The sequence below is a fragment of the Chionomys nivalis genome, chromosome 4 (genome assembly GCF_950005125.1).
Source record: "Chionomys nivalis chromosome 4, mChiNiv1.1, whole genome shotgun sequence".
Lineage (NCBI taxonomy): Eukaryota > Metazoa > Chordata > Mammalia > Rodentia > Cricetidae > Chionomys > Chionomys nivalis.
The window spans coordinates 20100965-20128226 of NC_080089.1; the positions used below are offsets into that span (position 1 = coordinate 20100965).

The 27262-nt window shown below is 42.6% G+C and overlaps 1 protein-coding gene across 1 annotated transcript; it reads left to right on the plus strand.

Annotated features, from left to right (window-relative positions):
* Positions 1 to 677: 677 nt before the first annotated feature.
* LOC130872854 (zinc finger protein 426-like) lies at positions 678 to 26855 on the plus strand. Its single transcript, XM_057767176.1, has 6 exons — positions 678 to 1035; positions 11547 to 11635; positions 13437 to 13563; positions 19359 to 19439; positions 20602 to 20654; positions 22854 to 26855. Exons 2-6 carry the CDS (start codon positions 11603 to 11605, stop codon positions 23535 to 23537), a joined length of 978 nt encoding a protein of 325 aa, XP_057623159.1. The 5' UTR covers positions 678 to 1035; positions 11547 to 11602; the 3' UTR covers positions 23538 to 26855.
* The last annotated feature ends 407 nt before the right edge of the window (positions 26856 to 27262 follow it).

Sequence of the window (27262 nt, forward strand, 5' to 3'; positions counted from 1 at the left end):
CTGGTACCTGTGGAGACCAGCCTAGGCTATATTATGAGAGCATGTCTCATAACCCCCAAGACAAAAGCATACAGTAAAGTATTAAAATTATATGTATTTGATAATATAAAAAGCTGGGGACATGGCTCAGTAGTACAGCATTTGCCCATCTACCACACACACACACACACACACACACACACACACACACAGAGGAAAATGTAAAGAAATCCAAACTATAGTTTATTAAGTTATCCAAATAAGAGGAATCCACATGTTGGACTCAGTGCTTGGAAGAAACGGATCATCTCATGAACTGGTAGATTTATCAATAGAACTGTGATTTAGAGATTTGGACAGTCTTGTATTATATTTGTTAAACTGCATGTAGTGGCTGGCACACCTACAATTACAAGAATGCAAGAGCATGGGGTGTTCAAGATCATCTTCAGCTACAAGTCAGGTTGGAGGACAGCCTGTGCAGCTCGTCTCAACATCACCAAATAAAAACCATTGATAAGCATTTTTCAGCATTGTACCCGCCCCCCCCCCATGCCCACTCCACTCTGGTCCTTTCACCAGCCACATCGATCCCTGAGCTGGGTCCCGTGTGAATCCCTGCCCACAGGCTGAAAGCAAAACACAAAGTAGCATCGTGTTTGCCTGCTTTTTTTCTGTCAGTCGCCACGAGTGACTCAGAGTGTATGGTTCCGGACTGTGAGGTCCCCAGGGGTTGTAAGGAATTCGGTTGACAAGGACGTACGGAGGTGGACGGGATCGTGGGAGGACCCAAGTCGCCAAGCCGGGTCTGCGGGAGCCTGCGCGCGGTGCGTCATCGGGGAGCGTCGTAAAACTGCCGTGACGTCGTGTCTTTGCCGCACGACAGCTATTGTTTTGTCCACTTTACAGCCTCCAAACCTTTATAATTCCAAACCTTTATAATTTTCGTTCTTCTTTGTAAACCACAAGAAAAAGATATTTCCGCCGTTGGATACGTTAAAGAGCGTCCCCGAGTGTCCTCCCGCTTCTTGGACCTGGCAACTGCCTCGTGCACGGGTGAGCGCTGGGAGAGATTAGGCTCAGGAGTGGGGGATGTGGCTGTCTGACCTGAGCTTTGGGGTTGGTAAGCACAATTTTCAATTGATCCCCAATGTCTTGGCCACGCCATGACTTACCTGGGCAACAAAGGCAGGTCTATTATCGGACATGATTACCTTGGGCATTTTAAACCTCAGGAAGATTTTTTTTATGATCTTCTTAGCCATTAATTACATTGGGTGTCTCAGTTCTGGTCAGTGTATGATGGCTATCTTCTTTGGCAAATGTGTGGCCTCCTGGAGGCTCAAAATTTCCGCAGATGTCAACAGTCCTCTTTGTCTGTATATTGTTCTGCGTATATAGGTGGTGGCAAAAGCATACCTGCTGTCAGTATAGACGTTCCCTCTGCCATCTGTAGAGCTTGTATCAAAGCCACAAGTTCAGCTTTCTGGGCTGGCCGATGTCCCTGAAGGGAGGCTACTGGCCCAGATCATTTGCTTCCTGTCCACCAATGTTGCCCCCGCCTTCTGCTTACCTTCAGTCTTGTGTACCTGCTCAGCTCGGACCCCCAGCCTTGTGCCCCAGGCAAGCTTCGCCATCATTTCCAGCTCTTCCTGGCACAGCTCAGCCTGCCATTCTGCCAGCTGCCTGTCCTTTCTGCAGATGCTGGTAGGATCCATAGTCCGTTGACGTCAGCCCAGCACAGGAGCAATAGTCTGGCACAGGAGGGCACCTGTGGTAGCATTGTGACTGCTATATCGCAGTCTGACATGGGTGAGGGGAATGAGACTGCAGGGTAAGCAGTCGGGGCTCATGCAGGCTTTAGAGCAAGCACGGCACCCAGGCAGTTGCTAGGAGGTGAGGATTTCTTCAGCGGTGATGGCAGGGGGAGGTGGTCATCCTGGTGACGAGGGTGTGGCAGAGGCAGAGGCAGACAAGCAGCCTGCGTCTCCTGCAGAGCTGAGAACAGCAGGGAAAGCAAAAGTCCCTCGTTTGGTCAGCAAAAGGCTTTGACCATACATTTAGGGGTGACCAGGGAGGAACGAGTAATTTATTTGTTCTTTTTTTAAATTTATAGTTCATAAGGTGTCCAGATTGTTCAATGGTTGTTTTAACACAGAGTACTCAGTTCCTGTGCCCCTTAGAAAATCTATAGAGGTATCTAATGTCCTTTTTCTTGCCATAAGCACATTGGCCTTTGTCCAAGGGGTGCCTCTGTCCGTCTTCATTTGTCTTTGATCTTCTGTTGCCTAGGCTCCTTATGTGTCTGAGTCCTGTCTTTTTTTTTTTTTAGTCAAATTTTTTTCTTGTTTATGATCCCTCTGGTTTTTTCTTTCCTCTGCCTCCCGCCTTTCTCTTTCTTTCGCTTCCTGCCTCTCTCTCTTTCGCTTTACTTTTTCTGTCTCTCATTTAACACTTTCTCTGTCTCCCCAAATTCTGTAAGGTATAATCTTGCAACCTATCTACTTGCTGTAACTTTCTCCTTATATCTGATACTGACTGTCCTATGAAGGCCATGGCTATCGCTGCCTGCTGACCTTCAGAGGTTGTGTAAAATGCCTGTAAACCTCCATTAAACATTTAAGAAACACAGATTTTAACTGGCCCCTGGAGAACCACTTTTACCTTGGCCGAATTAGTGGGGTGCTTTGCCCCTGAGATTTGCCATGAGCCCGGCATTTTGACTGTCAGTTTCTCCCTTTCAGAATTAATTAGACATAGAAGAATGAAAATAGATCCATATTTATCTCTATGCACAAAACTGAAATCCAAACAAATCAAAGACCTTAACATAAAACCAACAATATTGAACCTCATAGAAGAAAAAAAAAGTTTAAAATACATTTTTACCAGCCTCAGTGGCATAGACATTGAGAGAAACAATCAATAATAAATAAGATCTCCAGAACTGAGAAACCTTTTTCAAAATATAGCAAAGGATATAATCAACAGATCATAAAAACATATAAGGAACTTAGGAACTTATTCCTCATAAGAACAAATAATCCAGTAAAATTATGTTACAGACCTAAACTGTAAACTCTTAACAGATGAACTTAAAATGACTGAAAGATATTTAAAATTTGCTTAAATATAACATCCTTAATCACTGAGGAAATGTAAATCAAACAACTCTGAGATTTTATCTTATCCCTGTAAAAATGACCAAGATTAAAAATATTGTTTGACAATTTATGCTTAAGAGAATGTGGAATAAAAATCCTCCGTTTTTGGTAAAAATGCACACTGATACAGCTATTTTGAACATTAGTATGATGAATTTTGAGAATTAGGTAACATTTTACCTTAAAACTTAGCAATATCCCTTTTGGGCCTACTTTACATAGCAGAATTATTTCATCATAGACAGAATCTGAAAACAACCCAAAATGTACCTCTTTTATATCAATAATAAATGAGAATCTTCGCCATGTTTTTAAATAGCCATAAACATTATAAAGAGTCAAAAGGGCCATTTTAACTCAACCTCATCACTCAGTAACACCCCCTTTGCCATTGTAGTGGAGTGAGAGGATTCAGCAGATCTTTGCCATGTGGGGCAACTCGGGGGCCCCACCTCATCACAAGCATTGCGAGCAGTCAGGTATCAAATTCAGATCTAAACATGGGCTGGCTTAGAAGCTCAGCTGGGCTGTTCACATGGCCCTGGTCCGGGGTCACAGGGCTTTTACAGCAATAGTTCTTGAAGACTGTGTAGTCCTGTATCCATCTAAACAGAGTTGGGAATTTAATTTTTTATGGACACACTGCATAGTAAGAAATATAGAAACCAACAATCTGTAGGTTTTTATAAGCACATTCTTTCAAAGTGACTCAGCTTAACTTTTCCCCAATTTTTAAACCAGAAGCTTCACCCTGGACACAGCACATCAGCACAAAACAGGGCATCTCTAGAAGACACAAAAGGACACAGCACAACAGGGCATCCCTAGAAGAGAGATGCTATCAGGGCTGCGAGGCCCTTCTCATGTTGACTTGCGGTACTACCTGTTGCTCCTGAATCCACATTCGCCTTTTACCAAAAGCCACAGGGATACTTACTTGCAATCTCTCTATCTGCTGTCATACCCAGTCCTGGCTGCCAAAATGAAGAGGTCCAGGCTCTTAACGGGACATGTGCTTTCTAATAGGGTATCTGAGCCCAGAGAAACAGCCTACTGCTGGTTCCCAGGCTTACTGGGTCCTGTGGGGGAGGAATTAGCATCAGCTTGGACCCCGCTGGCATGTGTGCCTCCTGCACGGGAAAAGAGACAGGGGAGGGTCAGACTGCTGTTATCAAAGTCAGAAGGAAGCTGGCCTTGGTGCCTGCACTGTGCTATGTAACAAAAATGGTTTGACCCAGAGTAGGGGGGTTCTCTGGACAAGCTCTCCCAGGTGACAATATAGGGAACTTGGTCCAGGTGGCCATAAGGGTCAGGCTGGAAGAGTTTCCTTCAACCTGCAAAATAGTATCTAGATTGAACGTCCGGCCCTGTGGCCAGCCCACTTCAAAAGTGAGCCATTCCAGGAAGCAGACTGCTTGCCAGCGTTTCTTTCGGATTTCCACAGATCGGTCTGCAGCTTTTCTCTACAGTTAGAGTTAGGGTCAGAGAGGTCGATACTTACTGCCCCATGGAACCAGATTTAGACTTGAGTACAAACAGATATACAAAAGCAAGGACACGACATAAAACCAAAGACATGAAAAGCCAAAACCAAACTCAAAATCAGAAGCTGTGCAGCACTACAGATTCAGAGGAGGTGAGCGGCAAAAAGTCATGCCTCCTGGGAACTAGAGGAGTGCCTTGGTCACTCTTAGCCCCTTCGGATACTGGGGCATCCCCCAGATTTACAGATTACTGGAGCGTCCCCCAGATTTACAGATTACTGGGGCATCCCCCAGATTTACAGATTACTGGAGCATCCTCCAGTACAGATACTGGCCCTACGTAGGTACAATTTCAGAAGCTGCGCTGCACAGCACTACAGACTCAGAATACCAACAAACACAGACTACAATAATCACAGAAACAAAGCAGACAGACAGACAAAGACAATAAGAGCACTCGATCTTACCTCCAACTGGGCCTGGAATGGGTCCAGAAGCAACTCAGTTCCCGGCCAATGCACCAAAATGTTGGACTAGATGCCCAAACATCAGGGAATAGTTGCTCCACATAACCACAAATTGATGCAAAAGCAAGAGGATTTTTATTCTGTCATGACAGGGTCCTTCAGGTTAGGGATATTAAGGACATCGATAGCTGTTACAGCCCATCTTTTAAAGCAAAAAGCCACAGACACAAGGGGGGAACCTGTAGGTTGTTTTCCAACTTATTGGATTGGCTTATTCAAAGGGTTACTAGCAATGATTGGTCTATTCCAGGGCAGGAGAATAGCTGCATGGTCAGGTGATAAGGGAGAGCATCTGTGGTCCATCCTGACTAAATCAATAGTTGGTTCAGTGACTAAATCAATACATCAGGAACTGAGTCAACATCTGTGGGTTGTATTTGCCTCAATTCCCAAAATGGAGTTACGTTTGAAGATTATTCACAAGGACACGGGAGGATAAGCAGTTCAGCATGTGGGTGTGTGGGCGACTGTCCCTTTTCCAAGATAGAGTGAGTGTAAGGTTTTAGAAAAATGTCTTAGGGTTGAGGGGGCTTACAAATGCATTTAGAGTCTTTCAATAGAACATCCCCATTGTCTCAGTGTGTGGGTGCACCCCTCGCGGTCCTGAGTTCCTTGCTCTTGCTCTCTCTCTCCTGCTCCTCATTTGGGCCTTGGGATTTCAGTCCGGTGCTCCAATGTGGGTCTCTGTCTCTGTCTCCTTTCATCGCCTCATGAAGGTTAATATCCAGGAGGATAACTATATGTTTTTCTTTGGGTTCACCTTCTTATTTAGCTTCTCTAGGATCACGAATTATAGGCTCAATGTCCTTTATTTATGGCTAGAAACCCATTATGAGTGAGTACATCCCATGTTCCTCTTTTTGGGTCTGGCTTACCTCACTCAGGATAGTGTTTTCTATTTCCGTCCATTTACATGCAAAATTCAAGAAGTCATTGTTTTTTACTGCTGAGTAGTACTCTAATATGTATATATTCCATACTTTCTTCATCCATTCTTCCATTGAAGGGCATCTAGGTTGTTTCCAGATTCTGGCTATTACAAACAATGTTGCTATGAACATAGTTGAACAAATACTTTTGTTGTATGGTAGGGCATCTTTTGGGTATATTTCCAAGAGTGGTATTGCTGGGTCCTGGGGTAGGTTGATCCCAAATTTCCTGAGAAACCGCCACACTGCTTTCCATAGTGGTTGCAAAAGTTTGCATTCCCACCAGCAATGGATGAGTGTACCCCTTACTCCACATCCTCTCCAGCAAAGGCTATCATTGGTGTTTTTGATTTTAGTCATTCTGACAGGTGTAAGATGGTATCTCAAAGTTGTTTTGATTTGCATTTCCCTGATCGCTAAGGAGGTTGAGCATGACCTTAAGTGTCTTTTGGCCATTTGAACTTCTTCTGTTGAGAATTCTCTGTTCAGTTCAGTGCCCCATTTTTTAATTGGGTTAATTAGCATTTTAACGTGTAGTTTCTTGAGTTCTTTATATATTTTGGAGATCAGACCTTTGTCTGTTGCGGGGTTGGTGAAGATCTTCTCCCAGTCAGTGGGTTGCCTTTTTGTCTTAGTGACAGTGTCCTCTGCTTTACAGAAGCTTCTCAGTTTCAGGAGGTCCCATTTATTCAATGTTGCCCTTAATGTCTGTGCTGCTGGGGTTATATGTAGGAAGTGGTCTCCTGTGCCCATATGTTGTAGAGTACTTCCCACTTTCTCTCCTATCAGCTTCAGTGTGTTCAGACTGATATTGAGGTCTTTAATCCATTTGGACTTGAGTATTGTACATGGTGATAGATATGGATCTATTTTCATTCTTCTACAGGTTGACAACCAGTTCTGCCGGCACCATTTGTTGAAGATGCTCTCTCTCTTCCATTGTATACTTTTAGCTCCTTTATCGAAAATCAGGTGTTCATAGGTTTGTGGGTTAAAGTCCAGGTCTTCTATTTGATTCCATTGGTCGACTTCTCTGTTTTTATGCCAAGCTGTTTTCAATACTGTAGCTCTGTAATAGAGTTTGAAGTCAGGGATGGTAATACCTCCAGATGATCCTTTATTGTATAAGATTTTGGCTATCCTGGGTTTTTTGTTTTTCCATATAAAGTTGATTATTGCCTTCTCAAGGTCTGTGAAGAATTTTGATGGGATTTTGATGGGGATTGCATTGAATCTATAGATTGCTTTTGGTAGAATTGCCATTTTTACTGTGTTGATCCTCCCAATCCAAGAGCAAGGGAGATTTTCTGGTGTCCTCTTCAATTTCTTTCTTCAAAGACTTAAAGTTCTTGTCAAATAGATCTTTCACTTCCTTGGTCAGAGTTACCCCAAGATATTTTATGCTATTCGTGGCTATCGTGAAAGGTGATGCTTCTCTGATTTCCCTCTCTGCTTCCTTATCCTTAGTGTATGGGAAGGCAACTGATTTTTTGGAGTTGATCTTGTATCCTGCCACATTACTATCTACATCAGCTGTAGGATGGAACTCACTTTGTAAACTCCTCAAACTCCCAGAGATCCACCTGCCTTTACCTCCCAAGTGCTGGGGTTAAAGGTGTGTGCCATCACCGCCTAGCTGATACACATTTTTTTTTTACTAAATGTTAAGATTCATAACTGAATTTCATACATGAATACTAATTTCTGACTAGCCGTAATTCATGTCTCAGTGATCTGTGTATTTGGTTGCTTTTTTGTTTTGTTTTGTTGGTGGTGGTGTTTTAATTTTTGTTGTTTGCTGTTGTTTTGGTGGTGGTGTTTTGTTTTTGTTTTTCAAGACAGGGTTTCTCTGTGTAGCCCTGGCTGTCCTGGAACTTGCTCTGTAGTCCAGGCTGGCATCCAAACCTGGAGATCACCTGCCTTTGCCTCTCAAGTGCTGCGATTAAAGGCACACGCCACCACCACACAGCTAGTTACCTTATTTTCATTTTTCAATTGTGTGTGTGTGGGGGGTCACAGGACAACTTGCAGGAGCTGAGTCTCTCCTACTATGTAGGTCCAGTGTATCAAGCTCAGCTCATCAGGCTTGGGTTTGTCAGCTGAGCTGGCCCATCTTTTTGGCACTATTTAGTGTTTGTTTCGTTTTTATCTTTTCGATGTTTTAGTCTTTTTGAGACAGCATCTCACTATGTAGCATTGGCTGTCCTGGAACTTGCTATGTGGATGAGGCTGGCCTTGAACTCACAGAGACCTGCCTGCCTCTGCCTCCCGAATGCTTGGATTAAAAGCATGTGGCATTACTGCCCAGCTCTTGAGAAAGAAAGAAGCTAAGGAAGAATCTGTTTTGCAGCATGTAACTGACAGGAAGATTAAGTGTTCCAATAATGTATATAAAGGACAAACAGGAGAGAGCATGAGAGTGACAGGAATTAGTCAGTGGTTGACACTGGAAAGCTCACCACACAAATTGCTTATGGTAATTCCCAGGATTGGCCAGTGTTTTATATTTGTAAACAGATACAATCTCTTTAGGTGGATTTAGATCTGTTGCTCCTCTTACCACCCAAACCATGGTTCTCATTCCCTGAAAGAGACGCCTAGGGCAACCGTTCCTGTAGGACCCTTCAGTATGCCCACACATCTGGAGATGGGGGTCACTGCACAGGTAACTGCCCAAGCCTCCTCCCTACAGGGGAGTCTTTGAAGAGGCCAGGGTGTGAGTAACATTCCTGTTTGCCTAAAAATCTTCCTAATATGGGGCTGGAGAGATGGCTCAGTGGTTAAGAGCATTGCCTGTTCTTCCAAAGGTCCCGAGTTCAAATCCCAGCAACCACATGGTGGCTCACAACCATCTATAATGAGGTCTGGTGACCTCTTCTGGCCTGCAGACAGAATATTGTATACATAATAAATAAATATTTAAAAAAAATCTTCCTAATAAGGTAGCTGACATAGTGCGGCATTTGCGGGGAGGGAGGTGTATGTGTGATACTGAGGAATGAACCTAGGATATCACATTCTAGGCATGTTTTCCTTTAAAAAGTTTTTTACCTTATTTATTGTGGTTATTACATTATTTTTTACATTTATTTGTGTGAAATTGAGTAGATGTGGAGGTCACAGAACAGGCTAGTCACATGCTTGTGCAAGTGTGAAGACCTGAATTCAGATTCCTGACACCCACATAAAAACACTGGGCATGGGAGCACACGCATGGAACCCCAGCACTAGGGAGGTAGAAATGGGAATCTCTGGTGCTTAATTGCCAGCTAGTGTAGCCAGTCAGCTCCGGGTCATATGAGAGGCCCTGTCTCAAAAGAAAAAAAAAAATTAAGTGGACAGCCAGGTGGTGGTGGCGCACGTCTTTAATCCCAGCACTTGGGAGGCAGAGGCAGATGGGTCTCTGAGTCCGAAGACAGCCAGGTCTACAGAGTGAGTTCCAGGATAGGCAAGGCTACAGAGAGAAACTCTGTCTGGGGCGGGGGAAGTGGGTATTGGGCATGGTAGTACACACCTTTAATTCTAGCACTTGGGAGGCAGAGGCAGAGACCTCTGTGAACTTGAGGCCAGTCTGGTCAACAGATTTTCAGGGTAGTACAGTGGGACCCTGTCTCAAAAAAATAAATAAAAAAGATGGAGAAGCTCCTGAGAAATACCCAGCATTGACTACACATACACATGCCTCTGCCTGGTTAGATCAAGCCCACTAAGATATTTTTCCCATTGATAATTCACCTTAGGGTGCTAAAGAGATAGCTCAGAACATTATTAGATGCGTAACTATGAGGGCCAGAGTTCAGATCCCAGCATATAAGAAACCAGGGTATTGTGTAAACAGCCTAACTCCACCTCTGGGGGTAGTCTTTGTCTTTTGGCCTTTGCACACAAATGAGCGTTCCCACCCTCACACGTGTACATACACACAAACATTAAAGACATAAACTGGGCTGGTGAGATGACTCATTAGGTGAACATACTTGCTGTGTAGATATGCCAGCCTGCGTTCAGTTCCTGGATCCCGTGGTAGAAGAAGAGAACAGATTACTGAAAGTTATTTTCTGACCTCCACACAAGTGCCATGGGAAGCAACACACACATTCCACTTTGTTCAGGTCTCCACTTCAGGCTTTCATGACATTTGCAAAGGCTCTGAGGATTTATCATATCCTGTTATCTAGAAACAGAGTAGAGATTGTGTGAGCCGTCCAGAGAAGGTGATCATGAGAGAGGGATTAGGGAGTGGAGAAATGCCGTGGAGATCGGGAAGTCAGATGTCCGTGGTAAAGCAGGCACAGCACACCAGCTGATTGGTGGGTCACCCTAGACCTCAGCTGGCTCTGCAGTCATCTAAGCAGTGCTCACTCTAACACGCCCCTTTGTTGGGTAGTGTGCAGAGAGAGGTGGCACACCACTGGAGGACACTTCTTTGAATTTGTGGCATTTTCTTTATTTGTTCAAAAAGACACCCAAAGGGGACACTTTGCTCCATCTGGGACTCGCAGCTTGAGGGTGGCTTCCCCAGGCGATGCCCATTTTGAGCATGCGATTTGCTAATATTCTGGTATATATCTGATGTTTCCTTCTATCTGCTCTATGTAATTCTGTGTTTGCTTTTGTTTGTTATGTACTTAATAAACTCATTCCAAAGCAAGAATAGAGCTTTTGTAGATCACACTCTGGACAGAACAGCGTGCTGCGAGTGAGGACTTCATCTCTGAGCTGATGCTTCTGTACACGTAAAGTGAGACCATTACAGTCTTCCTGGTGGGCTACATGGCTTACAGATTCTTTTCCTGGCAACAGATGAGTTAGAGCTGCCCTGCTGTCTGGCAGTAATGTGTTTATCCAGTCAGGCATGGTGGGGCCTGCTTATAATCTCAGCACTTGAGAGTCAAGTGGATCAGGAGGTCAAGACCAACCTAGGCTATGTAAAACCCTGTCTCAAAAAGATGAAAACAAATAGGGCCAGCAAGATGGCTCAGTGGGTAAAGGCACTTGCAGCCAAACCTGATGACCTGAGTTCAATGCCTGAAAAACACACAGTAGGAGGAGAGAACAGTCTCCCAAGCTATCGTTTTCCATGTGTATAACATTTCTACAATTCTATACATATAATAAGTAAATATAAAAGTATTTTTCTTTTTAAAATTATTTTTGATTTATTTGTGTGAATATTTTGCTTATATGTATGTTTGTATCATGTGCATCCTGGAACTGGAGTTACGGATGGTTGTCAACCACCATTTGGGTGCTGGGAATTGAACCTGGGTCCTCTACAGGAACAAGTGCTTGTAACAGTGAGCCATCTCTACAGCCCTAAAAGTATTTTTTTAAATAGTGTATGCATCTAATTTTTCTCAAGTGTATAGGATTTTGTGTATCTGACACTAGAACCAATGAACTGAAGAACGTGGAGGAGAAAGATAGGAATTTTCTGGTTCTTACACCTTCTCTTTCTTCCAGGCGCTCTTCTTCCTGTTGACCCAGTCTGCCTTGAGGAAAAGAAAAAGGCAGAGAGTATGGTAGTCCACCGCGTGAGAGATTTTTATCAGGTATGCAGACTGCCTCACAAAAGGCCGAGTGTGCCGCACCAGGTCAAGTGTTTCCATCCAGGTAGATGTGACTCTGCAGACTTCGCAGAGCCAGCAATCAAGGCTGGAACCCCAGCTGTACTTCCCCAGGGGCAGCCCCACACTGGTGCAATGTTATCCGGAATTCCACTCAGGATCTCAGTAACTTCTGATTAATGTTGATACTCATGGTGACACTGGTATGTTTGTTATTTTGCCAAGTATTCTGAAAGAATCTTAAGGGGGAAGACCATACCTTTTGTCTACGTGTATGTGGGAGAGTGAAGCTCTTGGTACAGCACTTGCTTAATACCAGCTCCAGGAGACCCGATGTGCTCCTCTAGCCTCCATGGATACCTGCACACGTGTGCACACAAAAGCACACACACACATAAGTGAAATTTTAAAAAAAAGAAATTGAAAATCATCCTCTTAGGTAGAGACAGCGGGGTCAAGAGTTCAAGGTCATCATCAGCTACAGAACAAGTTAGAGACCAGTTTGGGGGATATGTAAGACTGTTTCTAGAAAATGTTGGGGCTGGTGAGATGGCTCAGCAAGTTAAGACATTTGCTGGAAACCCTGAAGACTTAAGTTCCCATGAACCCACATGACAGAAGGAAAGAACTAAAGCCTGCAAATTGTCCTCTGACCTCCAGATATGTGCTGTGGTGGGTGGACCCTGCCCCCCTCAATGAAATAAGTTCTTTTTTGTTTGCTTGTTTTAAATTATGTGTGTATTTTGCATGTATGTATATCTATACCACGTGCATGTCTGGTACCTACAGAGGTCAGAAGAGGGCATCAGAATTCCTGGAACTGGAGTTAGGAGACTCCAGTTATGATGGTTATGAGCCCCCATGTTGATGCTGGAATGGGGACAGAATCCAGGTCGTTTGCAAGACCAACAAGTGCTCTTAGTCACTGAGCCATCTCTAGCCCCAAGAAACAAGTCCTCCCCCATCTCTGGGTTTGTTGTTGTTTTTCGAGACAGGGTTTCTTTTGTGTAACCTTGGCTGTCCTAGAACTAGCTCTGTTGACCAGGCTGGCCTTGAACTCACAGAAATCCACCTGCTGAAACAAGTTATCTTTTGTAAAAAATTCTTGAAACTGGAGATGACTCAGTGGGTAAAGCTCTTGCTGTGCAAGTATGAGGACCAGAGTTCAAATCCCTAGCACCCATGAACGTGCCAGATGGGTGTGGTAGCATTTCATTTCATTTCCATCCTCTGGAGGCAGAGCCGGGATCTCTTAAGTGAGCCTGCTAGCTAGTTAGACTAGCTGACTAAGTGAGCAGTGGTTTCAATAAAAGACCCTGCCTCAGTATGTTAGTTTGAGAGCCATTGAGGAAGATGCCCAATATTGACTTTTTGCCTCAAATACATGTGTACCCATGTATTTGAATACCTATACACACATGGATACACTTTACACACACAAAAAGTATAATTTTTCCTTTTTTTTTTTTTTTCTTTTCTGTGCTTGGAATTGAACCTAGGGCCTTGAATATTCTCAACAAGCACCCTACCACTAAACTGTATCTCCCAACCCAAAGACTGCTCATCAAACCTGTTTACCAAGTGTTAGGGAATAGAGAGACGGGCTGTTTGTTTAGTTGTGAGAAGGGTCACTAAAGCCATACATCCATAGGAAATGGACAGTTGACCCCCAGTCCCTGAAGCAGACAATGGAAGTCCTCGGATCTCTGACAAGAGTTGGGTCTCGTGTCTTAATCTATAATGAACATTGGTTACATGTACTCAGGCTGGCATGTATGTGATTTAGGACTCGGTGACCTTTGATGATGTGGCTGTGGACTTCACCCAAGAGGAGTGGGTTATAATGGATCAAACTCAGAGAGACCTCTACAGAGAGGTGATGCTGGAGAACGACCAGAACCTGTCCTCAGCAGGTAAGACTGCCATTGTCCCTCCTGGCCTCTTGGGATCAGCAGTGTCCATCTGAATACACTAGTAAAGAGACACATTGGAGGAAAGGGTTACTCTGTGCAGCCTGACTGTCTTGGAACTTTCTTGTAGACCAGGCTGACTCAGAGAGTAAAGGTGTTTGCCTCCCCTGCCCAGCTCAATTTTAATCATGATAATTTTGTTTGTTTTGGGGTTTTGGTTCTTTTTAGATTTTTAATTTCATGTGTATGGGTGTTTTCTTTTTATGTATATATGTTCAGAATTCACGGGAGGGTGGTAGATCCTCATAAAGTTGGGTTAAAAATGGTGTGAGCCATTGCTGGGTTCAGTTCTAAGGAACCAGGTCCTCTGGAAGAGCAGCCAGTGCTGTTAACTGCTGAGCCAGCTCTCCAGCCTCTCAATAATGTTTTGAGTTTCAACAGTAAAACTAGTATGAACTTCTATTTTTCTTCCCAATTTTACAGATTGAAGATTTTTCCTGGAAGCTGAGGATAGGGGTTGGGGATGTGGCTCAGTTGCTAGAATATCTGCCTGGCATGCATGAAGTCCTGGGTTAATCCCTTACCACATAAACTGGATATGGTAACATGGATCTGTAATCCCATTACTGGGGTAAAGACAGGAATCTCAGCTATGTAGCCTGGCTAAGCTATATGGATTCGTTTTTTGGGTTTTTTTTGGTTGTTTGGTTTTGTTTGGTTTTATGATTTTTAGTTTGCTTTTGTCTTGTTTTTTTGTTTTTTGAGACAGTGTTCTCTGTGTAACAGCTCTGGTTCTCCCGGAACTCATTTTGTAGACTTGAACTCACAGAGATCCGCCTGTCTCTGCCTCCCAAGTGCTGCAATTAAAGGTCTGTGCTACCCCCGCTTGGCTGCTACATGAATTTTTATATTCCCCTCCCCCGTTTAAAAAAAAAAACAAACAAACAAAAGTAGGTATGGCAGGTTCCATCTGTAACCCCAGTGCTCGAGAGGTTAAAGCAGGAATATCACCTAGAGTTTGAGGTCAGCCTAGGCTACTTGGGTTCAAGGCCAGTGTGAGCTATATAACAAACCCTTTCTCAGAATAAATAAATAAGTAGAAAAGAAATCAAAGGGGGAGGGGAAATCTTTTTTCAGATTTATTTTTATTTAAATGTATAAAAATACATTTTAAATGTATTTAAATGTATAAAAATACATCATACATGCATACGGCAAAATGTTGTTGGTTGTTTTTCTCTTTTTACTTTTTAGACTCTGGGGTCCTAAATAAATCACACACAGAGGCTTGTTATTACTTATAAATGCCTGGCTTTAACTTGGCTTCTTTCTTTCTTTTTTTTTTTTTTTGTTTTTTTTTTGGATTTTCAAGACAGCGTTGCTCTGTAGCTTTGGAGCCTGTCCTGGAACTAGGTCTGTAGACCAGACTGGCCTTGAACTCACAGAGATCCACCTGCCTCTGCCTCCCGAGTGCTGGGATTCTAAGCAGCTTTTCTTTACTGAAAGTTTCCTGTCTATCTTTTCCTCTAGGCTTTTAATTTTCTCTATTTCTGTATAACCTTTCTTTCTTACTTACTCTGTTGCTGGTTGTGAAGCTGAGTAGCTGGCCCCTTTTTTTCTTGCCCTTGATCTCTCTCCTTTTTTTTTTTTTTTAAAGATTTATTTATTTATTATGTATACAGTGTTCTGTCTGCATGTATGCCTGCAGGCCAGAAGAGGGCACCAGATCTCATTACAGGTGGTTGTGAGCCACCATGCAGTCACTGGGAATTGAACTCAGGACCTCTGGAAGAGCAGTCAGTGCTCTTAACCTCTGAGCCATCTCTCAAGCCCCTTGATCTGTCTTTTTTTGAGCCCTGCTTTCTCCTTCTATTTCTTCTCTCTGCCTGCCAGCCCCGCCTATCCTTTCCCCTGCCTCGCTATTGGCTATTCAGTGCTTTATTAGTCCATCAGATGTTTTAGACAGGCAAAGAATCACGGCTTCACAGTTAAACAGATGCAACATAAAAGAATGCAACACATCTTAAAATAACATTCCACAAGACACGCATTGCCCAAGGAGGTCAGAGGAGGCATTAGATGCCCTGGAACAGCCATGAGCTGCTTCAAGAACAGCAAATGCTCCTAAGTGCTAAGCCATTTCTATAGCACCCCGCTCCATCCCCTTTTCTCCTGTAGGTACTCTGACTGGCCTCGAACTCTCAGATAGCCACCAGCCTGCCTCCCACCCACGTGCTGGAAGTAAAGGTGTATACTACCACACCTGGTTCAAGGATCATTCTTACCTTAGATACTAAGACACTAGCTTAGCATGGTGGCACACGCCTTCACTCCCCGCACTTGGGAGGCAGAAGCAGAGACAGAGGCAGACCTGGTCTACAAATTAAGTTCCAGGACAAGCAGGGCTACATAGAGAAACCGTCTTGAAAATCTCCCCCCCACCCCCCCGCAGCATGAGATTTTTTTTTCTTTCCTCTCATGAGAGTATGGTCTGCCTCCATATCCATGCTGGCCTCAAGCTTTGTACACTGGCCTTGAACTCACCATCTTCCTGTCTCCTTCCAAAGCTGTGATTATGGGGGTGTGTGCCATACCTGGCTTGAAAATGTTTCAGTTTTTTATTGAAATGAAGTATTTTATGTTTGGCGTGGCCAGATTGGCAGCATCAGTGCTGCACTGTCTGGGGCAGTTCCTGAGTAGACAGTGTTGCTGTTGAGGGCAGGTGATCTGATGAGTGAGGGTGCATACAGTGTGGAGCTGATGGGCAAAGGGGTGACTTCACCCCACAATGGGGTGAGTAGGAAGCTGTGAGTTTTCTTCAGCTACTAATAGAATTTCGCAGTTTAAAACTTAGAAATTATTTCTGGAATTTGTGTGTGTGTGTGTGTGTGTGTGTGTGTGTGTGTGTGTGTGTGTATTACAGTTGATGGTTAATTCCTTAACCTATAGAAACTAATATTGGGGCTATGAGGTGACTTCTATACTGTGTGTGTTTACATGAATGAAGGCATGTGTGCCATAGGGCGTGTGTGCAGGGAAGTAAGAGGGCAAACTCTGGTGTCAGTCCTCACCTTTCATTTTAGACAGGGTTTTGTTGTTGTGTATTTGCTGCGTACACCAGCCTATCTGGGCTTATCCTATTTCTGCCTCCTCTCTCTTCACGAGTACCAGGATTATAATGCTCTGTTACTGTGTCTGGCTTTTACATGGTTTCTGGGAATTTGAACTCAGGTCTTCATGATTCTATAACAGAGTGTTATCCATCGAGCCTTCTCCCCATCCCCTATAAGGTGGTTTGTGTCCCCACACACACACGGGGTCTCGTAGAGCTCCTGCCGTCTGAATCTGAACAAGCCACTGACCTCATGAACCTGACCCTGATCTGTGAGATGTGATAACTTTTTCCCTTGAAGAACACATATTTTTGTTTTGTCCTGTTTTCTGTTTGACTGAGTGTTAATGTTTTATTAATGTGTATGAACTTTAACTTGGTTTTTTTTAGGTTCAGAAAACGGTGATCTACATATCTACATACTTAGTCCTTATGAAGCATTTCCCATGCTTTTTTTTTATTTTATTTTTTTATTTTATTTTATTTATTTATTTATTTATTTATTTTTGGTTTTTCGAGACAGGATTTCTCTGTAGCTTTTGGAGCCTGTCCTGGAACTAGCTCTACCTCTTGTAGATCAGGCTGGCCTCGAACTCACAGAGATCTTCCCAAGTGCTGGGATTAAAGGCGTGCACCACCACTGCCCAGCCTTTCCCATGCATTCTTTAGAAACAGCTCTGCAGTGCTCTGAGCAGTGGTACAGACTTTTACTCTTAGCACTTGGAAAACTTAGGAGGGCTGGTTGTCCTGGGCTATGGAATGTGAAATTCTGTCTCAACAACAAGGAAAAGCAGAAGCTAGAGCAATGACTTGGTGCTAAAAACACTGGCTGCTCTTCAGTTTCTAGGGGTCCAGTGGCCTCTTTTGGCTTCTAAGGGCACTTTCACATCGGTACACACATGCACACAAATATAATATATAAAAATAAATCTTAAAAAACAGGGAGAGGAGCTGGAGAGATGGCTCAGAAGTTAAGAACGATGGCTATTCTTCTAGAGAACCAGCGTTCAATTCCCAGTACACACACAATTGTCGGTAACTCCAGTTCCAGGGGATCCAATGCCCTTTTCTGGCCTCTAAGGGCACTACACACATGTGGTAAACAGACATACTATGCAAGCAAAACAACATATGCATAAAATAATAATAAAAATAAACACTAGTATATGATAAAGATGATGATGATTGTTGTCTGGAGAGCTGGCTTAGAGGTTAAGAGCACTTGCTGCTTTTGCAGAGAATCTGGGTTCCATTCCTAGCACTCACATAGTGGTTCACAACCATCTGTAACTCCATCATCCCATGCCCTCTTCTGAATTCCTCTGACACCAAGTACTACATGGTGCACATACATACATGCATACATACATACATACATACAGGCAAAACACACATAAAATGAATAAATCTAATAAAGAAATTAGAAAGAGGAAAAATGTGGGGGGCTGATAAATGCTTCACGGGCAAGCATGAGCAAGCACGAGGGTCTGCGTTAAGTTCCTCAGTACTATTTATAATGTGCAGTAGCTGCACCGGTAGGGGAAATTGGAGGGTCCCTGGGGACTTCCTTGGGCAGTTTAACTAAATTATTGAACTCCAGGTAAAATGTGATTGTGTTTCAAAAAAATTATGGAACCAGGAAGATGTAGTGATTAGTGTCTTTAATCCAGCACTTGGGAGGCGGAGGCCAGGGATCTCTGTGAATTTGAGGCCACCCTGATCTATTTAATAAGTTCTAGGCAAGCCAGGGCTACACAGTGAGACTCTGTCTCAAATCTAAAACAGAAAAACTATGTGTGCTGGTGTGCGCTTGTATTCCCAGTGCTTGGGGATTGACTGGCCAACCTAGTCTTCATCAGTGAACCCCCAGTCTTCGTGAGAGACCTTGTCTTAGAAAACAAATTGTTGTAATAGGAGCGGCGGGCTACGTTCCGCCCAGCTCCCACATGGCTAGCTTTATCCGAAATAATTGCATGGAAACTATATTCTTTTAAACACTGCTTGGCCCATTAGTTTTAACTTCTTACTTGCTAGCTCTTACATATTGATCTAACCCATTTCTAATATTCTGTGTACCACCACGAGCTGGCTTACCAGGAAAGATCTTAACCTGCGTCTGTCTGGAGTGGGAGAATCATGGCGACTCCTGACTCGGCTTCTTTCTCCCAGCATTCTGTTCCGTCTACTCTGCCTAATTTTCTGTCCTATCAAAGGGCCAAGGCAGTCTCTTTATTTAACCAATGAAATTAACACAAAACAGAAGACTCTCCCCCATCAACAAATTGCGGGGCTAGGATTCAAGGATATCCTAGAGATGACTCAAGAATAAAGTGTTTGACTGTACCATCACGCGGAGCACAGTTTGCACCCCAAAACCCGTGTGAAAAGTAGGCAGGCACGGTAGCTGCCTGTGATTCCCAGCATTCAGAAGGGAGACAGGAGATCCCCCTGGAAAGTTGGCGAGCTAGAGTGGCTTTGGCTGATGGCCCTGGTGCCTCAGTATATATAAAAGGTGGACAGTGGTCAAGGAAAACACCTGACACCAACTTTGGACTCGCACATGTGCACTCATACCACACATACACACACAAATGGAGGGAAAGAGGGTCCTAAATTTACCATTACTGTTTTTTTTTTCTGTTGAATATGAACCACATTCAATAATACATTTTCCTTTTATGTATAGGATGTGAGGTCGTCAAACCCAGTCTGATCTCCTGGTTGGAGGAGGAAGATTTACAGGAAGTGCAGAGAGAAGGTTTCCAGGGTGAGTAGGCATGGGAAAACAGTTGTGATCAGGAAGTTCCTTAAGTTTGGCAATAGGGTGAAGGGTTTGGGGTTTTTTGTTTGTTTGTTTGTTTGGTTGGTTGGTTGGTTGGTTGGTTTGGTTTGGTTTTCTTCCCTGGGTCTCGCTGTATAGCCCAGGCTGGCCCCTACAATATTCCCACCTTTACGTTCGGGGTTCTGGGGTTGTTAGTGTACACCACCACACCCAGCATATGAAACGTTACAGATTAAACCTGAGCTTGCTTAGGAACACTCTTACTCCTGAGCAACAGCTCCAGTCTCATCCCGGAACTTTCAGAGACTCAGCTGGCTCAGAAGGTGCCAGCCTTTCTCTCAGAAGCAATTCTGGATTTCTTACACTTGGGTCAGACTTTTCCTGTGGTCCCACAAAAATGCCTGTTCTGTTTCTTATTTGTGATTTTGTCCTACTCTGTGTTGAGATCTTTCCTCATCATCATCCCTAATTGTGCTCTTTTCCTCTCTCAGTTTTCATTTCTAAAGAACAATCTGTAATTGGGTGGTGGTGCACACCTCTAATCCCAGCACTCAGAAGGCAAAGGTAGGGGAATGTTTTGGGTTTGAGGCCAACTTGGTCTACAGAACGAGTTCCAGGATAGCCAGGGCTACACAAGAGACTCTGTCTTGAGGGGAAAAAAAGAAGAAAAATTTGTAACTGTCTAAAATTATGACTCATGTTTTTACCCTTGCCAGGTTTTAACCTAATTAAAATGATCAAAATTTAGTTTCTTGGGCTGGAGAGATGGCTCAGAGGTTAAGAGCACTGACTGCTCTTCTAGAGGTCCTGAGTTCAATTCCCAGCAACCACATGGTGGCTCACAACCATCTGTAATGAGATCTGGTGTCCTCTTCTGGACAGCAGGCAAAAATGCAGACAGAACACTGTATACATAATAAATAAATATTAAAAGATAAAAAGTTTTTTAAAAATTGGTTTCTTCTTTTTTGTAGTTTTATTTGTTTTGGTGGGATTTCACACTGTAGCCATGGCTGGCCGTAAACTCAGGAGTCCTCCTGCCTCAGCCTACACTATCACCACACTGGCAAGACTTCTCATGTTCTATTCCTGAAACACACCTCTCATTTCTAATCTGGATTCTGTTTTGTTTTTATGTCTCTTTTAGAACGGGAGATGCACGGCACTTTAAGGAAACAAACTTCTAAGGTGGTACAAATGGTAAGATTAATCAAGGATGTTAATAGTTCCCATACTCTGAAAGACTAGAAATTCCACTGGAATTGAGAGGAAATTGGTGGCATTCACTCAGGGTGACGGAGGTGACAGTGTGTAACCCACCATGAAACCACACCCCACAAGTGCACACCCTACGTGTGTAGCTAGACATTGAATTGACTTTTTATTGATTCTTTGTGAATTTCACATCATGTATTTCAATCCTATTGACCTCCTTATCCCTTCATAGTGACCCTTTGCCCTGGCAAACCCCTCCCCCACCAAGATAAAGTAAAATTTAAACAAAAAAAAATATTGTGGAAGCTGTAGTATGGCTCAGTGAGTCACACAGTATACCCTTTGGTCCATACATCTTTACTTGCAAGTGTACATTGCAATAAGTTCCTGGTCTGGCTCAAGGCCTCCAGCTTCTGCTACACTATAGATACCCTATAGATATATAAATACAGTCCCTCGCTGGGACTACTCTCGGATACTCTGTTGTGGCCCTGTGTCATGGAGATGTTGCCCTGCAGCTTTGGATCTGCAGAACTAGCCCCTTCACGTGCTCCAGCAGTTCATAGGTAGGTAGGCATTAGGGGAAACCAACTCATAGCCCTAGTTCTGGGCCTGGGTGGTGCTGGGCTGGGCTGGTCAGCCCTCCAGCTCTCCCTCATCCTCATCACCAGGGCTAGCTTACCCAATGCAGGAGTGGGGCTGGTTCTCCTACTCTCACTCCCTTGGGGACCTGCTCACCTGCACCTACACCACCAGGGCCAGCTCTGCTGTGTTGCCCAGGTGAAGTGCAGGGCCCACTCAACCTGGGTGCTGCAGTGGGTGAGGGGCTGGGCCAGCTCTCCCACCTGCCGCAAGTGGTGAGGGGAAGGGAAGGCATCTTTCTGTCACCCAGGCCACCACATGGCAGAGAAGGAGGAGCAGGATCAGCTCTGCTGTTCTCACATGATCAGGGCTGGCTCACCCATGCCCCTGAAACAGGGTCAGCTCTACTATGCTGCCCAGGCAAGGTGCAGGGCTAGACACTGAATTTTTAAAGCAGTTTACTTATCCGTGTTCTATTTATGTGTCGTGTGTGTGTGTGTGTGCATGCGTGCACACCCGCGTGTATGCATATACTCATGTGCACACTGGCATACATGTACCAGGGAAGTTTATGCTATGGCTCTCTTGTAGACTTGGTTCTCTCTTTCAATAATGTTGAGACATCATCTCTCTTGTGTCTGCTACTGCATAAACTTCTGTCCAATTCTCCTGTTTCTGCCTTCCATCTCAAAGTGATAGTGCTGGGATTACAGATGCGTGCTACTGTATCTAGTTTGGGGGATCAATCGTCCATTGTCAGGCTTGCATGGCAAGAACTTTGCCTGCTAAGCCATCTTCCTGGCTCTTTAAAAAAATTTTGTAACATGCTTAACACTTTTTAAACATTTAAGCTGATTTTAGCACGGTTGTTCTTTCAGTTTGATTACAAATCACATAAGCAACTTTAAGAATGTCATGAAAATGGTAAAAATCATAATCATCCTCTAGTAATGCATTAAAAAAAGATGGGGTCTCATGTAGCCCCTATCCTCAGATTTGCTATGCTGCTAAGGGTAGCAGCTCCTGACGCTCCTGTCTCCATTTTCTTGGTGCTGGGTTATAAGTACCCTGCTGCTAGCTCTGAATGGTGTACTTTAATCATTGTTTATTCATACAGAGAAGACGCAACGTTGTTGGGGACCTCCAAAATTAATTTATGGAAATTTCTTGTATGACTATGAAAGAATTGGGATATAATCTGTAGAAAATTAATGCAAATGAGAAACATTTAAGAGGAATAGAATTCTCCTTTGTAAGAGAACTCTCTTTGGTACATACTCTGAATATGGTGAATTTGGGGTACCCAATCTGTGCTTTAAAAGTTTGGCTTCAGAATTTCCACAAATATGCATCCTCATATATGTAACTCTGCTTTAAGAGTCTTAGAAGAATTTTATGAAGACATACATGAGTCATCTCAAAGTTAGAACAGATTATAAGTGGTTCTTTCATTAGGATCCCTGCATTCAACTTGGAAAAAAAGCAGCAGAAATTATATATATGTAATAAGAATTTTAAGTATCTAATAATGTTTCTGTCTTCATAGGGATTAAAACCCTTAATTTGAACAATCATTAATTATATTTATTTTTTCATCAACAGGCAGGAAGACATAGTGCTTTGGAACTCTGTGATTATATGCAATATAAAGATATCTTAAGAGAACATTCATATTTTAAAAGGCATATGCAAACCGAAAAGTCAAAGCACACCTGTGACTCTAATCAGTATGGAAAGCATGTTCCCACTCTGCATAAGGAAACATCTATGAGACAGGAATTTTCTGTGTTGAATCAGTATGCAGGAAACTTTAGTCTGACCCCAAATGTCACTCACCAGGGAACAGGCTTGCAGGACAAACCTGTTGAATGCAATACCGTCCTTAGTCAGTCATATTTTAAGGCACATATGAGAATCTATAATGGCGAAAAATTCTGTGAATTGATTCAATTTGCAGATTTTACATGTCCCACAAGTGGAGCTCTGCCTATTCAAAAGTATACCATAAAAGCCTATGAGTGCAAGGTTTGTGGGGAAGCCTTTGGGCATTCTTCCAATCTTAATAGTCACATGCGGACCCACACTGGGGGAAAACTTTATGGATGTAAAATATGTAAGAAATCCTTTACTACTTCTTCAAGTCTAACTAAACATTTCAGAATTCATACTGGGGAAAAACCATATAAGTGTAAGGAATGTGGAAAAGCTTTTACCAAGCACATGTACTTTTTTTACTTTCTACACATGTACAAACACATGCTGAACAGAAAAGCCCTATGTCTGTAAGTTATGTGGGAGATCCTTCACTATTTCTTCAAAGCTGATTGACCATTTAAGAATTCATACTGGAGAGAAACCCTATCAATGTAAGGAATGTGGGAAAGCCTTCCACGCATCTTCCTACCTTCATAAGCATCTAGGAACACATACTGGAAAGAAACCTTATAAATGTGATAAGTGTGGGAAAGCCTTCCACACTTCCTCCTACCTATAGAAATATGTAAGAACTCACAGCGCAGAGAAACCTTATAAATGTAGGGAATGTGGAAAATCCTACAAAAGATGTTATCTATTGAATGAACACTTAAAAACTCATATGGTGGATAAACCTTTGATTGCAAGGTATGTGGAAAGTCTTTTACAAGTTCTGCTTGCTGTAATAAGCACATTCGCCTTCACACTGGAATCAAACCTTATAAATGTAAGTATTGTGGGAAAGACTTTACTGTTTCTTCAAGTCTCACTGAACATTTAAGAACACACACTGGAGAGAGACGCTATGAATGTAAAGAGTGTGGGAAAGCATACAAAAGGTGGTGCCTGCTGACGGAACATGTAAAAACTCACTGGAGAAAAGTCCTTTGAATGTAAAGTATGTGGAAAACTCTTTGGAAATTCCTCTTGCCTTATTAAGCACATTCGAATTCACACTGGGTTAATGTAAATACTGGTAAATGTAAATACTGTGGAAAAGACTTCACTGTTTCCTCTAGCCTAGCTGAACATGTAAGGACTCATACAGGTAAGAAGCCCTACAAATGTAAGGAATGTGGAAAAGTCTTCACAACATCCTCAAACCTCTATCACCATGCACAAATTCACGATAGAGTGGTTTCCTCGAAGTATCAAGAATGTGGGAAAAACTACAATAAGTTTTATTGACTAACTGAACATCTAATAACTAAGTCTGACCAGAAACTCTTTGAATGGGAAGAATGTCAAAAGCCCTTCAAGAATTCTTCACATCTTAATCATCATAATAGAATTTCCAATGGTGAGAAGTCTTATTAATGTAAGAAATGTGGGTTAGCCTTCAAACCAACTTACTTGAAAACATGAAAGCTCTCTTGTTCTCAAGATGCCCATGAATTTAAGAAACATGAGAGCCACTGGAATGTCATCAAAGTGCACTAATGTGTGAGCTCACCCTGGAGCCATATAACGTCACAATAGAAAAGCCCTACTTCTTGGGACTTGCTAAATGCATAAGCTCTTGCAGTGGAGAAACTTGTATGTAATATGGAAAAGTCATTCTGCTAAATTCTTTACATTCACTGTGATCTCAGAGTGGAGGTGATGAAGGTAAGAAAGTAGCAGTCAATGTCTTCTACATACTATTCTTCAGCCTTTAATAAACATGGCAGTTTATAACCAAGAGAAAATGAGTGCAAAGTATATGAGAATTATGGTCACATTTTGAGTTGAGTTATATGCTGACAGAGATAGGACCTTCAGATTTTTGTTGCTGTTTGAAGCAGCCCAAGCTAGACTCAAACTCAGAGGATGGCCTTGAACTCCTCTTGATCCACCTATATTCACCTCTTGAGTATTGTGATTACAAGCATGCAGCATTCAGTGCTGGCGAATGAAACCAGAGCTTTGGGCATCCTAAGCAAGCACTTTACCAGTTACATCCCTAGCCCTATTTGGGTAGTTCTCATATTTATTTTGGACACTTGTGACTCCACCATTCCCACTACATAATTGTGCCTTCCAGGTTGTTCTGCACAAAAAGTGAACTTTCAGAATATTAACTAATAAATCTGTTGTCGAGACCAGCCTGGTCTACAGAGCTAGTTCCAGGACAGGCTCCAAAGCCACAGAGAAACCCTGTCTCGAAAAACCAAAAAAAAAAAAAAAAAAAACCCATAAATAAATAAATAAATAAATCTGTTGTCTGGAGATTAAACTAGGATTAAACTTTATATATACCATATGTTATACCCTGGAGCTGTACCCATACCCTCAAGTCCTATTTCAATAGTGTGTGTGTGTGTGTGTGTGTGTGTGTGTGTGTATAGCAAGTCCTCTATTACACCAGCCAGCTCCCAAATACACAGGGACATATTATTAATTATGAAAGCTTAGCCAATAGCTTAGGCTTGTTCCTCATTAGCTCTTATAACTTAAATTAACCCGTTTTTCATTTGCATTCTGCCACATGGCTCACGGCTTGTTACCTCATCTCCTATGTGTCATGCTTACTCCGAGTCTCCTCACAACTCTGCCCTTCTTGTCAGCATCCTCTGTACCCCAAAAATGCTGCCTAGCTATTGGCCATTCAGCTTTTTTATTAAACAAATCCAAGTGACACATCTTCACAGTGTATAATAAAACTATTCCACAATATTTTCCCTTATTTGTTTAAAAAGGAAAGATTTTTAACTCTATTATAGTAAAACTATATACAATGAGAACAATTATCAGGTATTATCTAATAGGAAAGGTATTAATTTTAATAGATGAAACTATATACAATGAAAATAATTATCAAGTAAGAATTACATTTACAATGTCCAGTCCACTTGTATTTGACAAATTTAGAGAAAGTACTTATCTATTCTCTCTTGATGAGTCCAAAGTTTTGTACCTAAATTTTCTTCTATCATGACTAAGGAAAACTATATAGTCTTTAATTCCATCAGAGACCCAAGAAGGACATAATGCCTGAGTAAGCAGGAAGTACAGAGCAAACACCTTCTAAAACTGAAACAACAGAGCCATCTGGCTGCCTGGACAGTGACCCAAGTTTCCTCTATAACCTTTGGCCTACAGGCCTAGAATATTTGACAGATTTTTCTGTGGAACAGTAGTTTTGAAGGACTGTCCTACCTTGATTTGGCAAAGATCAGCAGTCACTTTCCTGTGTGTCCTGCATATATATTCTCCAGTTGTCATGATCCACCTGCAGTAGCTAACAGCCAAGTTTGGAGTTCAATACAGTTCTCTTGGGAGTGAAGGATGAGATACATTGCAGAGTCAAGCTACAATAAAACTGACAATAAGCCGCCTTTGGGATTTGTCCTTCTGTGAAATATGCACTGTGGAAACAAACTCTTAGAATTTCATAAGAATAAATGTGTTTGACATCATGTTCTGCTATATTGCAAACCATCTCTAGCAATTCCTGGATGTGTCCTATGGGTGCAGACACCAAGATCAGCACTAGCAGGTTTCAGTCTCAGTGATCCAAATTTGTGCATTTCTGATGCTTGAACAACTTTAGATTTTGTCCTGTAAAGCCATCAGGGCTGTGCCACCCAATGGCTCTTTCTGTGGCTCACATTCTAGCCAGAGTAGCAATGAACTAACACAAGCTCAACAATAAACCCCATGTGGAAGAGACCTGTGCATCTGTGGTTGTGAATTTGCAGTGAAGATTACGTCTTTTTTAGGTATGAGTGCTGTTTAACCCATGTGTTGCTTTTAATGCTGACACTGACAACATAAATCAGCAGATCAGTTTTGTTTGTTTTTCCCATAAGAAGGGTGTTCCTATGTAAGCTAGACTGACCTCAAATTTGTAATCCTACTGCCTTATCTCATAAGTGCTGGGACTGCAAATGTGTACCGCCATATTGATTCAATCTGATGACTGAATTAATAATAAAATTCTAAATGCAGCTAGGTCATAATTATGCCTAAACATGATATAACCCAGAAACAACCACAAACACATAAGTTAAAAGTTTAGAGTAGGTAGCAATATCCCTTGAGTATTGGCGAGTGGT